The 15,305-nt window shown below is 58.5% G+C and overlaps 3 protein-coding genes across 14 annotated transcripts in view; all 3 read left to right on the forward strand.

Moving 5' to 3' along the window:
- DAZAP1 (DAZ associated protein 1) overlaps positions 1-3,670 on the forward strand; it is a 30,381-nt gene extending 26,711 nt beyond the window's left edge. For 4 of the 11 annotated variants that reach the window (XM_030935063.1, XM_030935065.1, XM_030935062.1 and 1 more), the window contains one exon: positions 6-948. Coding sequence is in view for 9 of the 11 variants with exons in the window: in XM_030935062.1 (XP_030790922.1) it covers positions 6-178 (173 nt within the window). In the remaining 2 variants the exon portion in view is untranslated. Of the gene's footprint in view, positions 1-2; positions 949-3,647 lie in introns of those variants that run through there. The other 7 variants (XM_030935061.1, XM_030935057.1, XM_030935067.1 and 4 more) reach the window with 4 other exon arrangements.
- Positions 1-15,305, forward strand: part of MIER2 (MIER family member 2) — a 993,207-nt gene that overhangs the window by 538,584 nt on the left and 439,318 nt on the right. The gene's annotated exons all lie outside the window — the stretch shown is intronic.
- Positions 3,931-6,072, forward strand: RPS15 (ribosomal protein S15). 2 transcript variants are annotated; one of them, XM_010374900.2, is made up of 4 exons: positions 3,931-4,002; positions 4,384-4,469; positions 5,583-5,817; positions 5,924-6,072. In XM_010374900.2, exons 1-4 carry the CDS (start codon positions 4,000-4,002, stop codon positions 6,035-6,037), a joined length of 438 nt encoding a protein of 145 aa, XP_010373202.1. In that variant the 5' UTR covers positions 3,931-3,999; the 3' UTR covers positions 6,038-6,072. The 2 variants fall into 2 exon arrangements, with proteins under 2 accessions (XP_010373202.1, XP_010373201.1); XM_010374899.2 differs by lacking the exon at positions 3,931-4,002 and adding an exon at positions 4,021-4,154.

The raw sequence follows: 15,305 nt of genomic DNA on the forward strand, positions 1-15,305 counted from the left end.
AGCAGGTTACGGGCAGGACTTGAGTGGCTTTGGACAGGGCTTCTCGGACCCCAGCCAGCAGCCTCCCTCCTATGGGGGCCCCTCCGTGCCAGGGTCGGGGGGCCCCCCCGCCGGTGGCAGCGGCTTTGGACGAGGGCAGAACCACAACGTGCAAGGGTTCCACCCCTACCGACGCTAGCCCGCGGCGCCGCGACGTCTGCACGGCCCAGACCCAGGATTCCAAACTTGGGAACTCGTGACAATCACAAACGTGGCGGCAAAGTAGCGACTCAACCTTGGGGGGCGGGGAGGGGGCGCGAGGCTTTTGGAGCGGCTGTGGGTGTCGTCTGGACTGAGGTTTTTAAATATTTCTTTCTCTAACCCATCAGCACAATAAAAAAAAGTCACTGGTTCAACAACAGGGTTTAAAAAAAATGTCTTCAGCTTTAATTCAAAACTTCAGGTTTCTTTTTCTTCCTTTTTTTTGGAAATTATTTTCCTGAGCCTTTTGTTTTATGGTATATTGTAAACTTTTATGTTAAAGAAAAAATATACATTTACAAATTGTGAGATTTTTAAGAGAAATTTTCTACAATGTATACTGGCTTATTTTTTAATTTAAAACAGGGTTTCCGTCGGCACTGGTGGAGGGGGGTGCGCTGTTAGTCTCCTCGCTCCTGGCTTTGGGGGTTGGGACTTGGTGGTCCAGAAACTCTGGGAGCTTCGAGAAGAAATCTACTGAGTGTGTTTCTGTTTTTTGTTTAATTCCTTGCTTTTGTCGACTGACCTGCTTGGTAGTGTCTGAGGTGAACCGTGGGGGTTGCGCACAGCCAGCCACGTGGATCCCACGGCAGCGCCGAACCGGAACCGAGTAGGAAGCCGTTCTCCCCAGGCGCGTGGCTTCAGGGCGTTTCCCATTGACCAGTTTGACCCTGGTTTGAATAAAGAGAAGTGCGTTTGGATTAGAAACCACTTTGTGTCCGTTTTTTCCCTCCTTGGTCTTGGCCTGTGCCTACCCTTCCAGTGCCTGGAAAGGTCTGAAGCGTGACGGAGGCGCCCTCACCCTGCCCTTGGCTCTTGGTGGTCTCAGCAGCGCCGAGGGCTTCAGGGCAGAGGCTGAGTGGGGAGCTGGGCCCATCCCTCAGTGGGTCTTGCGATGCTGTGACTTTTAGGACATGGCCACCACTGGTTTTCTGGGAGAATGTGGGCTCCAGGCTTTTCTCATCTCAAGACCTTTAGTTACATCTTTTGCCATGGAAGGTGATCTATCCCCAGGTTCTGGGGATTAGGACAGGGGCATCTTTGGGAAGCGATACTATGTCACTCTGTCAGGGAAGGCGAGACTTAAAAGCATAAAAAGGGCCGGGCGCAGTGGCTCACGCTTGTAATCCCAGCATTTTGGGAGGCCGAGGCGGGTGGATCACCTGAGGTCAGGAATTTGAGACCAGCCTGACCAACATGGAGAAACCCCATCTCTACTGAAAATACAAAATTAGCCGGGTGTCGTGGCGCATGCCTGTAATCCCAGCTACTTGGGAGGCTGAGGCAGAAGAATCGCTTGAACCCGGTAGGTGGAGGTTGCAGTGAGCCGAGATCGCACCATTGCACTCTAGCCTGGGCGACAAGAGCGAAACTCCGTCTCAAAACAAAAACAAAAACAAAAAAAAGGACCTCGAAGTCCCAAATTGGAAGCCTACAGCGTGCCAGGCGTGAGACCGCAGGCAACAGCCAGAACCCCTTCCCCAGTTCATATTCTGGGGACAGGGAAGGTTTGGCTTAGTTTGGAGAGAGCCAAGAAAAGGGGTACCTCCCACATCCCTGTGCAGTGCAGCTTCCTCACTGAGACAGGACCCCTCAACGCTTCAGCCCAGGAAGCCAGCTCCATTCCCTGCTGTCAGAGCCTTCTCCCGTGTCCTCAGGAGCTGCTGTCCCAGTTTCCAGGAGGGCCAGGCGGGGGTGGCTCTCTCTCCACACCACAGGTCGTGGTGTTGAGTGTCAACCCCCCCCCCCCCATTACATTAGCTCCCCCAGCCAAGGAGCAGCACTCACAAAATCAGCTTTCCAGCCAGGACGGTATCTGCTGCAGGAAAATGGGTAACGTGGATGGACCCCACACACAGGTCCTGTGCTCCTCGGGATGGAGACTCAGCCCTCCCTGGGTACAGTGTAATTGGCTTCCCTTGGGACTGTGGGGATGGATGGCTGGGGAGAGCTCAGCTCCCTGGACAGTGCCACAGCTAAAGTCGAGTTCCCAGAGGTTTTGTGCTTTTTTTTTTTTTTTTTTTTTTTGAGAAGGAGTCTCTGTCACCCAGGCTGGAGTGCAGTGGTGCAATTTCGGCTCACTGCCACCTCTGCCTCCTGGGTTCAAGCGATTCTCATGCCTCAGCCTCCCAAGTAGCTGGGATTACAGGTGCACCACCACCATGCCTGGCTAATTTTTTTGTATTTTTAATAGAGATGGGGTTGGCCAGATTGGTCTTGAACTCTTGACCTCAGATGATCCGCCCGCTTCGGCCTCCCAAAGAGCTGGGATTACAAGCATAAGCCACCGCACCCAGCCAGGTGCCACATCATAGTTAATAGTCACTTTCAACTTTATACTTAATTCCAGTAAGATACAGAAACATCACTCCTAGGCCGGGCATGGTGGCTCATGCCTCTAATCCCAGCACTTGGAGAGGCCAAGGCGGGTGGATCACCTGAGGTCAGGAGATCGAGACCAACATGGCCTGGCCAACATGGAGAAACCCTGTCTCTACTAAAAATACAAAATTAGCCGGGCATGGTGACAGGTGCCTGTAATCTCAGCTACTTGGGAGGCTGAGGCAGGAGAATCATTTGAACCCGGGAGGCAGAGGTTGCAGTGAGCCGAGATCACGCCACTGCCCTCCAGCCAGGGCAACACGGGTGAAACTCCGTTTCAAAAAAATATTAAAAAGTCACTCCTACATAGTTCTAGTTATTCCTCTTTTTGAGCTATCCTTATTATTCATACTACATTTACATAACAAACTCAGTGATATTCCTAACTTTTTTGTTTTTTTTTTTTTGAGACGGAGTCTTGCTCTGTCGCCCAGGCTGGAGTGCAGTGGCCGGATCTCAGCTCACTGCAAGCTCCGCCTCCCGGGTTCACGCCATTCTCCTGCCTCAGCCTCCCGAGTAGCTGGGACTACAGGCGCTGCCACCGCGCCCGGCTAGTTTTTTGTATTTTTTAGTAGAGATGGGGTTTCACCGTGTTAGCCAGGATGATCTCGATCTCCTGACCTCGTGATCCGCCCGTCTCGGCCTCCCAAAGTGCTGGGATTACAGGCTTGAGCCACCGCGCCCGGCCTCCTAACTTTATTTTTGAGACAGGGTCTTGCTCTGTCGCCCAGGCTGGAGTGCCGTTGGCGTGATCACGGCTCACTGCAGCCTCTGCCTCCTGGGCTCAAGGCTCAGCCTCCCGAGTAGCTGGGAATTATTGTATTTTTTAATATTTTATGGCTATGTGTACACAAATTTTTGTAAACATACATTTTTGTATTTTTTTGTAGAGAGGTAGTCTCGCTATGTTGTCCCTACTAACTTTACATACAAAATTTTATAGCTGTGAAAGCCTGAACTGTGCTTTTCAGGGAGGCCCTGTCCCTGCCCTGGTATCTGTAATGACCTGTCTTCTTCCCACACAGGGACCTGAACCCCTAAACCGCAGCCACGAGCAAACAGTAGGCGCTCCATAGATACTTGTTGAGGTGGGTGCCATCGTGTAGATGACGGAGCACGAATCCCGAGGCTCAGACAGGGGAGGCGGCGTGTCCAAAGTCCCACTCCGTGGAGAGAGCGGCTCTGCAGACCTCAGGCGGCGGCTGCTCTAATCCCCGCAGCCTGTGTTTTGCCCTCCAGACGGCAGAGGGCGTGTGTTCGCCGCCGGGAAAGCGGAAGCGCGTGTGCGCGCACAGCTGAGGGGGCGGGACACGCCGGCAGTCTCGCGATAACTGCGCAGGCGCGGATCAGAGCGCTCTTTTCTGAGTATCCGGCAAGATGGTGAGTGCTGCGAGTTGGGGCGTCTCTGCCGGGCCTATCCGGCGCCATCCATCCTCTGACCGTCCCGCGGGGGCCGCAGTTCGGCCTCCCGACTACGGCGGCTTGCTCCTGACCCTGGAGGCGGCTGGATGTTGGGGCGCGGGGCGGACCCGGTGGGTGTCGGGACGACGCGGGGTCGGGAAGGCCTGTCCGGGCCTTCGTGTCTGGGTCCCCGTAACCCGGAACCGCGCGTGACCCCCGGGGACGGGTCAAGGCGGTGGGTCCCTGTCGGGCTTCTGTCCCCGGCGGCGCCGCCGCGCGTCTTCCGCGGTGTCCTCGGGCCCGGTGGTCGTGGGAGGTGGGTGTCGGGATCCCGCTGACGTCCGACCCGCGCCCGCGCAGGCAGAGGTAGAGCAGAAGAAGAAGCGGACCTTCCGCAAGTTCACCTACCGCGGCGTGGACCTGGACCAGCTGCTGGACATGTCCTAGTAAGGGCGGCCGGCAGGGGTCGCGGGCGGGGCCGGGCCAGCGGTGGAGCTTGCCGGTGAGGGCGGTGGGGCGGGGGTCCGAGCGCCTCTGCGGCGGTGGGCGAGCGCAGGTTTGGGACTGAGCGTAGTCTTGAGCCCAGAAAACTGTCCAGAGACGTTGAGGTTTTTACTTATTTTCAACCTGCTCCCCGTTGTTACCTTTTCCGCGGATTAGTTGGAGGGTGTAGCCAGTCTGTAGCCCACGTGACTTAAAATAACGAGCAGTCCTTAGATTCTAAGGGCAGTGGCAGTAGCTGGGTCCTGTCCAGGCAGGGTGGTGGTGGGTATCTGACTTTCCCTTTTATTTTTTTATTTTTATTTTTTTTACTATTTTGAGACGGAGCCTCATCCTGTCTCCCAGCCTGGAGTGCAATGGCTCGATCTCAGCTCACTGCAGCCTCCGACTCCCGGGTTCAAGCGATTCTCTTCCCTCAGCCTTTCGAGTAGCTGGGATTACTCGAAATCGTGGGGCTCACCAACACGTCCCGCTAATTTTTGTATTTTTAGTAGAGACGGGTTTCCATGTTGGCCAGGCTGGTCTCAAACTCCTGACCTTAGGTGATCCATCTGCCTCCCGAAGTGCTGGGATTACAGGCGTGAACCACCGCGCCCGGCCTTGATTTTTAATTATTTGTAGAAACAGGGTTTCTCTGTGTCGTCCAGGTTGGTCTTGAACTCCTGGGCTGAAGCGGCCCTCCCGCCTCAGCCTCCCAAAGTGCTGGGATCCCAGGCGGGAGCCACCGCGCCCTTCCTGCCTTCTGCTGCGTTTTTAGAGGCCTTTGGCCCGAGCTGTGCGCTACAGCATCTTGTGTGAGACTGTGGTCTCCGGGCCGCTTGTCCTGAGTCTCTGCAGTCACACGCTGGCTCTTGCATCTGAGGGATGAGTCGCGCATATCTGGCGGGGGTGCCAGAGGGACTTGGCGTGTTCATTGCGGTCACTACAATGGACATTGATAAGTCCAGTGCGGCTGTGTCCCTGGGGAGAACCAAACGTTAGTTCTCTGTCCCCCGGAGTGGGTAGGGTCTCCCCAGGCCGGGCTGCTCACAAAACTCTGCCTGGTGCATCCTCTCCAGCGAGCAGCTCATGCAACTGTACAGTGCGCGCCAGCGGCGGCGGCTGAACCGGGGCCTGCGGCGGAAGCAGCACTCACTGCTGAAGCGCCTGCGCAAGGCCAAGAAGGAGGCGCCGCCCATGGAGAAGCCAGAAGTGGTGAAGACGCACTTGCGGGACATGATCATCCTGCCAGAGATGGTGGGCAGCATGGTGGGCGTCTACAACGGCAAGACCTTCAACCAGGTGGAGATCAAGGTGCGTGCGGCTGTCCCTGCCAACCGGACTGGGCCCGAGGTGAGCTGGGGTCGCCTGACGCGGGCGGGATCGCCTGACACCCAGCTCTGCTCTTGGTCTCCTGCAGCCCGAGATGATTGGCCACTACCTGGGCGAGTTCTCCATCACCTACAAGCCCGTGAAGCACGGCCGGCCAGGCATTGGAGCCACCCACTCCTCCCGCTTCATCCCTCTCAAGTAGTGGCTCAGCTAATAAAGGCGCACCTGGCTCCAGTCCTTCGCGCAGCTGGTTCTTCCCGGTGTCCGGGGCTTTGGGAGGGGCCTGGGCCTGGTTCAGGTTCATGGTGTGAGGAGATTCAAGGTGGACGTTCAGGGCTGTGTGGGAGTGTTGCATGGATGGCCTCAGTGTCCAAGACTGATAGCTGTGCAGTCCCCGCCCCTGCTCCTGTCCGCAGGGACAGCTGTGGAGCTGGGCGCCCAAGCCCAGGTGTAGCCCCATCCCTTTGATCCCCTCAGCATTCTTGACCTCGGGGCACCTGCCCGGCCTCACGCTGTCTTGTGGGTGCCCCATGTAGAGGGGGCCCCTCCTCAAGCCCCCCACCTGGCCAGGGCTCTCCTTTCTGGCTTCCCTTGTCTCCTATTGGGAGGGTTCCCGCAGGAAGTGAAGCAGCAGCAGGAAACTGGGCAACCTGAGCCTCTCCCATCCTCACCCCTGCCTGGCTCCTCAGAAGCTCCTGACAACATGCTGCTGGAGTCTGCCCTCCCAGCAGGCTCTATGGCTGCAGCCAGCCCCGTCTCCCCAGTCTGGTGTCCCGTGGGGAGGCTGCACCATCTATGGCCTGGCCAGCTCTGTCTCCTTTGCGCAGGATGCTTGAAAGAACACGACAAGGTGGCCATGCCTCTGGGCAGGGGGGTACCGTCCAGCCCTTCATGGGCTCCCTAATGGTGTACGTTGGTTGGAGAACGTTGTGAGAACTAACCCCGTTCAATGCTGAAGTTGCCCTCAACCCAGGCGGGAGGTGGTAACTGCTCAATAAACACCCAGCAGAGTGGCCCAGGGATGGCGGCAGGGAGGCCTCCCCTTGGGCAGTGGACAGGAGGGTGAGAGCTCAGCCAGGCAAGTGGGGGCAGGGGAGATGTGAGGCGCCCCACCTCATTTCACCCTCAAATGCCCCACAACAGCCTCCTGTGGGCCCTCTTCTGTGATGTCACTCCATTTTTTTGTTTTGTCTTGTTTTGTTTTTGTTGCCCAGCCGGAGTGTAGTAGTATGATCGTGGCTCACTGCAGCCTCCATCTCCTGGGCTCAATCTTCCCACTGCCTCCCAAAGTGCTGGGATCACAGGCATGAGACACTGCACCTAGCTCTATCTTGGAATTTAAACATGATTTGCGGCCAGGCGCTGTGGCTCATTCCTGTGATCCTAGCACTTTGGAAGGCCGAGGTGGCTGGATCACCTGAGGTCAGGAGTTAGAGACCAGCCTGGCCAACATGGTGAAACCTTGAGAGGGTGAAGCAGGAGAGTCACTTGAACCCAGGAGGCGGAGATGGCACTCTCTCCTGGGCCACCAGAGCTAGACTCTGCCTCAAAAAAAACAAAAATATGGGCTGGGCGCGGTGGCTTAAGCCTGTAATCCCAGCACTTTGGGAGGCCAAGACGGGCGGATCACGAGGTCAGGAGATTGAGACCATCCTGGCGAACACAGTGAAACCCCGTCTCTACTAAAAAAATACAAAAAACTAGCTGGGCGAGGTGGCGGGCGCCTGTAATCCCAGCTACTCGGGAGGCTGAGGCAGGAGAATGGCGTAAACCCGGGGGGTGGAGCTTGCAGTGAGCTGAGATCCGGCCACTGCACTCCAGCCTGGGCGACAGAGCCAGACTCCGTCTCAAAAAAAAAAAAAAAAAAAAAAACAAAACAAAAATATGAAAACAAGATGTGAGATGTGCTCATGTTCTTACCTCTTGATTTGGAATCGAGTTACAATACAGAGAAAGTGTGGGTCCATGTTTTTCTCTCTGATTGGGAAAAGGTGGGTTGGACAAAGGAAGGACGGCCCAGAGTTACAAGCTGGGGTCTAGTACAGCCGGGACCCCCCCCAGGCAGCATGAGACTGGACCTGGCTGGCTGGTGCACAGAGGGACCCGCAGCCAGTGGGACAGTGTGTTGCACTTGGACGTGCCTCTCAAGCCCTGCACTGGACCACGCGTCCTGGCCAACCTTGCCAGTCAGTAAGGAGACCAGGGAGGACCCTGAGGGCCTGGACCTGGCTACATAGTCAGAATTGGGGGCGAGTCTTGGCTGGCAGCGCCTGAAATACGTGGAATATTTGAAAATTCGCCTGTGGGCTGACTTGAACCAACCTGGGCTTGGAACCAACAGTCAAAAGTTTGCAGTGTGGTCTGGCTGCTGAGTCTCCACCAGAGGTCTCTGGACAGCACTGGGCAGGTTCACTTTAGCATGAACAGCGGAAGCCAGTGCGAGACCCAACCTCAAAGGCCCACCCCAGGTCCAGCTCCAGGAGAGGGAGGGAAGGCGTGTGCATGCAGGGCTCATTGTAGTCTCAGTTGTCAGCATTTGGAATTCTTTCTATTTAATGTGTTTTTTGAGACAGTCTCTGTCGCCCAGGCTGGAGTGCAGTGGTGCGACCTCAGCCCACTACAGCCTCCGCTCCAGGTTTGTTTTTTTCTTTCTCGGAGTCTCACTCTGTTGCCCAGGCTGGAGTTCAGTGGCATGATCTCGGCTCACTGCAACCTCCGCTTCCAGGGTTCAAGCGATTCTCTTGCCTCAAGCCTCCTGAGTAGCTAGGACTACAGGTGCGTGCTACCACACCCGGCTAACTTCAGTGTTTTTTTAGTAGAGATGGGGTTTCACCATATTGGCCAGGCTGGTCTTGAACTCCTGACCTCGTGATCTGCCCACCTCGGCCTCCCAAAGTGCTGGGATTACAGGTGTGAGCCACCGCGCCCAAACGCCTCCCAGGTTAAAGCAATTCTCCTGCCTCAGTCTCCCGAGTAGCTGGGATTACAGGAGCACTGACCACGCCTGGTTAATTTTGTATTTTTAGTAGAGACAGGATTTCACCACGTTGGCCAGGCTGGTCTCGAATTCCCAACTTCAGGTGATCCGCCCTCGGCCCCTGAAAGTGCTGGGATTACAGATGTGAGCCACTGCGCCCTTCCCGGAATTATTTCTATTTATTTATTTATTTATTTATTTATTTATTTATTTATTTTTGAGGCGGAGTCTCGCTCTGTCGCCCGGGCTGGAGTGCAGTGGCCGGATCTCAGCTCACTGCAAGCTCCGCCTCCCGGGTTTACGCCATTCTCCTGCCTCAGCCTCCCGAGTAGCTGGGACTACAGGCGCCCGCCACCTCGGCCGGCTAGTTTTTGTATTTTTAGTAGAGACGGGGTTTCACCGTGTTAGCCAGGATGCTCGATCTCCTGACCTCGTGATCCGCCCGTCTCGGCCTCCCAAAGTGCTGGGATTGATTACAGGCTTGAGCCACCGCGCCCGGCCTCTATTTATTTTTATTTGCTTTTTTTTTTTTTGAGACAGTCTTGCTTGCTGCCGCCCAGGCTGGAGTGCAGTGGTACAATCTCAGCTCACTGCAGTTTCTGCCTCTCGGGTTCAAGCAATTCTGCCTCAGCCTCCTGAGTAGCTGGGACTACAGGCGTGTGCCACCACGCCTGACTAATTTTTTGTAGTGACGGGGTTTCACCGTGTTAGCCAGGATGGTCTCGATCTCCTAACCTCGTGATCTGTCTGCCTCGGCCTCCCAAAGTGCTGGGATTACAGGCTTGAGCCACCGCGCCCGGCCTGGAATTCTTTTTAAAAATGAAATTGTTGAGGCGTTTTAGGTGCTTTTTGCCTCAGATAAGCAAAGTGGGAAATGAGTGAATCCCCCGCTGAAACAGCTTTATCTGTAGCATGGTTTTCAACCCTGACCATTAGAAATCAAAAGTGGTACACCGTGGTGCACACTTGAAGTCTTGCCGAGGCCCTTTTTAAAAATAAACCAATGGAAATGACAGAGCTTTTGAGCTACCAGGTCCATCTTCAGAGTAAATGATAGAGATGTGTAGAGCTAGCTACAAACAAGCTGCAGGGCTCCACCCCCAGGAAAGTGTAATGGGAATGGGTGCTGGGCCTCACTTTGCTTTTGCAGAGCTTTATTGGCACCCAGCTGTGCCCATTCATACCTATATTACTTCTGTCCGGCAGACGCTGAGAATTTACTGTTTGGACCTTTACGGGAAGTTTTCTGTCCATAAAAGCCCTCCCTGCGCACGCCCCTGTCTGGCCAGCGCTTCGCTGCTAATGGGTAATTCCCTTGGTTTTCTGCAGTTGGAATCCAGCATGTGTGATCAGGGAAAATATATATTAGTATTTAAAGCAAAAAGATACCACCCTCCCCCACCCCAGTTCAGAGGGACACATGTCTTGGTGGCCAGGTTGTGCCCTAGGTCCACAAGCATTTGGGGGATGTCCAGGAGGTGAGGTGGGAGCCCTTAACTAGCACTAGGGTGCCACTGCTGGGCCCCACTCCCAACTCAAGGCCCAGGCTCTGTCTTTAGGCCTCTCTGGCCACATCCACACTTCTGTTTCCTTTTTTTTTTTTTCTGAGACAGAGTCTGGCTCTGTCGCCCAGGCTGGAGTGCAGTGGCACAATCTCAGCTCATTGCAACCTCCGCCTCCTGAGTTCATGCGATTCTGCCTCAGCCTCCCAAGTAGCTGAGACTACAGGCGTACGGCACGATGCCGGGTAATTTTTTTATTTTTAGTAGAGACGGGGTTTCGCCATGTTGGCCAGGCTGGTCTTGAACTCCTGACCTCAAGTGATCCACCCGCCTCGGCCTCCCAAAGTGCTAGGATTACAGGCGTCAGTCACCGTGCCCGGCCCCACGCTTCTGTTTCTACCCTCTGGTCCCACACCCCGATCCAGAACCTGCGTGGACTCTCCGAGACCTGGCCCCATCCGTGCAGTCTCAGGCCGCTCCGTCCTCATCAGGCTCAGGTCTGGCCCCGGCGCTGCGGGTCTGCTGCCTTCAGGCCCTGTCCTGGTTCCCGCCGCTTCTCACATCCTCGCGGCCTCCCGCCTGGACGGCAGTTTACAGTGAAGCCGGCCCCCTCCCCTGACCTCTGAAGCAAGAGTCCTGGGTGGCCCCGAAGCCTCGCCGGCGGCCGCACGGCTCCGTCCCCGCTCCGGGGTTCAGCGGAGGCACCTGCTGGAGGCGGCCTGTCCTCGCCGTCCTGCTAAAGCGGCGCCCCTTTCTCCGGCCGCTCGTTCCTTGGTTTCCAGGGACTTAGCACAATTCATAACACCCCTCTCAGCCCCGATCCTGCCCGGACCCCATCCTCCACCCCATCATCCAGCCCTCGACTCGCGCAGCCGCCTCAGCCCTCCTGTCCCGGCGCCGCCCACGGCCTGTTCTCCCCGCAGCCGCCAGCGGGCGCCCGTGGGCCTGGAGTCGGGCGCGGCCCTGCTCTGCCCACAGCCCGCGGTGGCTCCCACCTCCCGCAGGGCCTGCGCGACCTGCCCCGGGGCCTCCAAGCCCTCACTGCCCTAGCGGGCTGCGCTCTCCCCCAACACTCCCCAGGGCTGTTCGACCTCCCCAGCAGCTCCCCGCGCCCTGCCCGCCCCGCTGGCGTCTCTCCCCAGCCCGCTGCAGTCCCCTCGTCAGCTTCCCAAGGGCAGGGGTTGGGTTTTGTTCATTGCAGGGGGCCCAGCACACAGTAGGTGCTTAATACATGCTTGTTGCATGAATGTCCGCGTGCCGTGTCGCCCCCTTAAGGCGGCCCCCCGCGCGCCAGCTCGGCGCCCAGCAAGCCTTGTGTGCGCAGGTGCTGTGATGTTTGCTGAATGACTAATGAACCTCAGGCGCGCCAGGCCGGGCTGATTCGGGGGTGGTTCCGAGCTTCCGCAGGGTGACCGTCCGCGGGCAGCGGACCACAACCGCAGGGCGACGCCGCCTCTGGCTCTCCGCGACCCCCGTTCCCCGTGGGACGTCTCGTGCCCCCACCCCCAGCGGGCCTCCTCCCCGCCGCCTCGGGCCCCCAGCCTCCGCCGCATTCGAACTCCCCAGCGCGGTCGGACCCGGACCCTGGCGCCACTTGGCCCACGCGAGTCCGCTCCCCTCTCTCCCATCCCTGGATTTCCCGCCGCCCCTCCGCGGCCTCGGTCCCGCGAGACTCCCCAGCCCCCGCGAGCACCTCCAGACCCCACGGGACGCCCTCGCCCCTTTCGGGAGGAGCCCCGCCCCGGGCCCGCAGACTGACCCCTCCCGCCCCTCTCCGCGCAGGCGCAGGGCGGTCCCGGCCCGGCCCGCACCCCCACCCGGGCGGCCGAGGGGCGGGGCGCGGCGGGTCCGGGGCGGCCGCGGCTCCATGGGGCTCCTGGGGCTCCTGAGCCTGCTGCACTCGGCCTTCTTCGGGGACCAGGTAGGGCGCAGGGGTCGGGCCGCTGGGGAGGGCTCGGGCTGCGCGGGAACGGGGCGGGGTCCACATTGCGAGAACAGCGGGCGCGGCGGCGGGGGCGCACGGGGCGAGGGCGCGGAGGCTGCAGAGTCGGGGGTCTAGTGTCGTCGCCGTAGAGACGGTTGCCGAAGAAATCGCTTCGGGAGGCTGGTGGGGCTGGAAGCCCCTCTCTTGCGTCGCTGCGACCCCCACCCCCGAGTCTGCGCAAGCGCAGGACTCGCCCGGCCCAGCCCTCGGCCTCTGCGGGAGACCCTCGGACCCCTCCTCACTGCGCTGACGCCGAGGCTGCGCCTGCGGGGGCGGCGGGGGCGGCGGGGGCGGCTGCGGGGGCATCCTGCGGAAGCTCGGCCCTGCGCAGGGTGGGGGCCTGGGCCACGCCCTGCACCTCTTTGGGCCTCAGTTTCCCCTTCTGGGCGCGAGCGTATGGCCTGCTTTGACGTTCGCCGCCGCTGCTGTTCGTATCCGTCCGCTCACGACCCCAGCGCTCCTCTAGCGTCTGGAATCGTCTGAATCTCACGGCTGTGACATCCCTCATTGAAGGGGAAACTGAGGCTGGGGGGGTGCAGCGGGGAGCCCAAGGTCACGCCTCGAGCAGGGCCGGAGCCTAGTTGCGGAGCGAAGGCGCCCGCAAGAGAACGCGGGGCCGGGGCCGGGGAGCTGTCCGCGGTGCTGACGGAGACGCACGTTTGCCGACTCGCCGCCGGGGAAACTGAGGCCCATAGCGGCGGTCACGCTTCAGCGCGCGGCCTGGACCGGCCTACCCCACCCCTGCCCCACCTCCAGTGGCCTCCTCACCGGTCAGGGCCCTGCCCGGCCACCCAGCCCGCGGCGGGCCCGTCTCTATTCTCCAGCAATGATTTGGTGCCTTCTCCGTCCCCACCCAGCTCCCAATGGGGGCCGCCCCTGTTTCTGCCTGTAGCCCCTGGCACAGAGGAGGCATCAAGGGGGCGAGGACAGCTCGAGGTCAGACTCAGAAGGCTCAAAGACACTCCAAGAGTGAGCCCTGTGCCAGGCTGCGGACTTGCGGGGGGTGTCACAGGACAGGGGTGGGGGAGTGAGCATTTGATGGAACTTCCCCTTTGGCCCAGCAGCAGTAGGGGGCGTGGAGGATCCCAGGGAGGAGCCTGTGTCGGGGTCTTGGGCTAGGCTCTGCTTTCTGCAATGGGAGAAGGGGGAGGCCTCTCTCAGCCTCCTGAGGTCCTAGGGGACTGTGGGGGGTTCTTGTGGCTCTAAAATGTCTAGTGATGTCTGAGTGTAACTGTGGTTCAAGGATTTACAGGGTCAAGGATTTTAGTGTGTGTGTGTGGGGGGGGGATTCAGGAACAACGTTTTGGAGATTTGGAGCCAAGGGCATCTTGTCTTGGGGTCTCAGCCCCCATGTACCCTCAACCCTCCAGGCCCTGGCCACCCCCAGAGGGATAAGGAGGGAGGCTCAGTGTCACTCCGGAGGCTTGGCTGGCACGGGTGAACTCAGGCAACGTGTTCACTGGCCTAGGCCTCAGTTTCCCCATGTATACAAGAACAGGACTGACCTTGGATCCCCCAAACCCCTGCCTGACGGGGGTCTGGGGAGCTGATACATCTGAAACTAAACAGGTGGGACTTAGTTCCTCTTTGGGGAGAGGCAGGGATTATCCAACCCACCCTCCAGTAAACGAGACTGGAAACTGAGGCCAGAATGAGACATGCCCAGGGTGACACAGAGACCTCAAGGCTGAGCTGAAGCCAGGGCCCTGAGCTCTGCATCCCCCACCCCATTCCAGCCTCGCCCAGCTCTGCCCTGGCTTGACCTGGTCAAGCCCCACCACGCACACTACCCCATGGCTCCACCAGACACCCCCTGTGTCCCAAGCAGGGATTGATCTTCCCTCAGCCTGGAACGCCTCTCCTCCTGATCACTGCTGTTCACTTCTCAGGGCAGCCTTCCAGCCTCCAGAAAAAAAAATCCCCTCTGAGGCGGGCAGATCACAAGGTCAGGAGTTTGAGACCAGCCTGACCAACATGGTGAAACCCCATCTCTATTAAAAATACAAAAATTAGCTGGCATGGTGGTGCGTGCCTGTAATGCCAGCTACTTAGGAGGCTGAGGCAGGAGAATCACTTGATCCCGGGAGGCGGAGGTTGCAGTGAGCTGAGATCGCGCCACTGCACTGCAGCCTGGGGGACAGAGCAAGACTCCATCTAAAAAAAGAAAAAAGAAAAAAGAAAAGATCCTGTGTCTGCCCACTGCATTCCCTCCCCAGACCCAACCAGTGGGGACAGGTGCGTCCAGGTCTGGGGGCTCCCAGACAGCCAGGCCTAAGTGCTCTCGGCCCCTGGCAGTGCTGGCCCAGGACAGGGCCCTCGGGTCTTCAGCTCAAGGCCCAACAGGAAACAGCACGGGTCCTCCCACGCCTTTGTTCTGCGGGGCATTGAACGCTCAGACCTTCCCACCCTCTCCTGTCATTCCCTGCACCAGCCCTTGCAGAATCTTCCGCCTCCTCCCCATTTTACAGAGGAGGAAACTGAGGGTTGAGCGGCGAATGATTTGCCCTGGCTGCTCAGCCCGGAAAAAAAAATCACTTCTGGCCCCGGCCGCCTCCCTTTCTGTGCTGTGAGCCTGTGTCCAGAGCAGGAAGGGCTGCTCCGAGCTGCAGGTGCGGGCTCTGTGTGTTAAACCTTCAAATGGCCTCCAGGGACCCATGGAGGATCCAGGACACCTGGAGATGGGGACTCCTGCGACCCCCTGGCCCTTCCCTCCTCTGGCCTTCGGTCCACGAGGGTGAATTAAGAGTGCGACTGACCAGGGGCAGAGACACATGGAGACAGAGATTGAGAGACAGAGAATAGAGGGGGAGACAGAAAGAGAGAGAGACGTGGGGAGCACCGGAGTTACAGGAGGACCTGACGTTCTGCTGGGGAGACAGGGAGAAATGTGGGGAGATGCAGGGTCCGAAGTGCTCCCTAGTGGCCCTGCCCCTCCTCCCCTCTCCCCTCCCCTCCCCACCAGGCAGGACCCTCAGGGAGCTCCAGCCTGGACCCGAACCTTGTCCCA

The sequence above is a fragment of the Rhinopithecus roxellana genome, chromosome 8, assembly GCF_007565055.1.
Source record: "Rhinopithecus roxellana isolate Shanxi Qingling chromosome 8, ASM756505v1, whole genome shotgun sequence".
Classification (NCBI taxonomy): Eukaryota; Metazoa; Chordata; class Mammalia; order Primates; family Cercopithecidae; genus Rhinopithecus; species Rhinopithecus roxellana.

Bases quoted from the DNA above. Each gene is read 5' to 3' on its own strand.
- RPS15 (XM_010374899.2), top strand. From the start codon at position 4,131: ATGTTGGGGCGCGGGGCGGACCCG. The intron at 4,155-4,383 runs GTGGGTGTCGGG...GCGCCCGCGCAG, and splicing joins TGGGGCGCGGGGCGGACCCG to GCAGAGGTAGAGCAGAAGAA. The intron at 5,818-5,923 runs GTGCGTGCGGCT...GGTCTCCTGCAG, and splicing joins TCAACCAGGTGGAGATCAAG to CCCGAGATGATTGGCCACTA.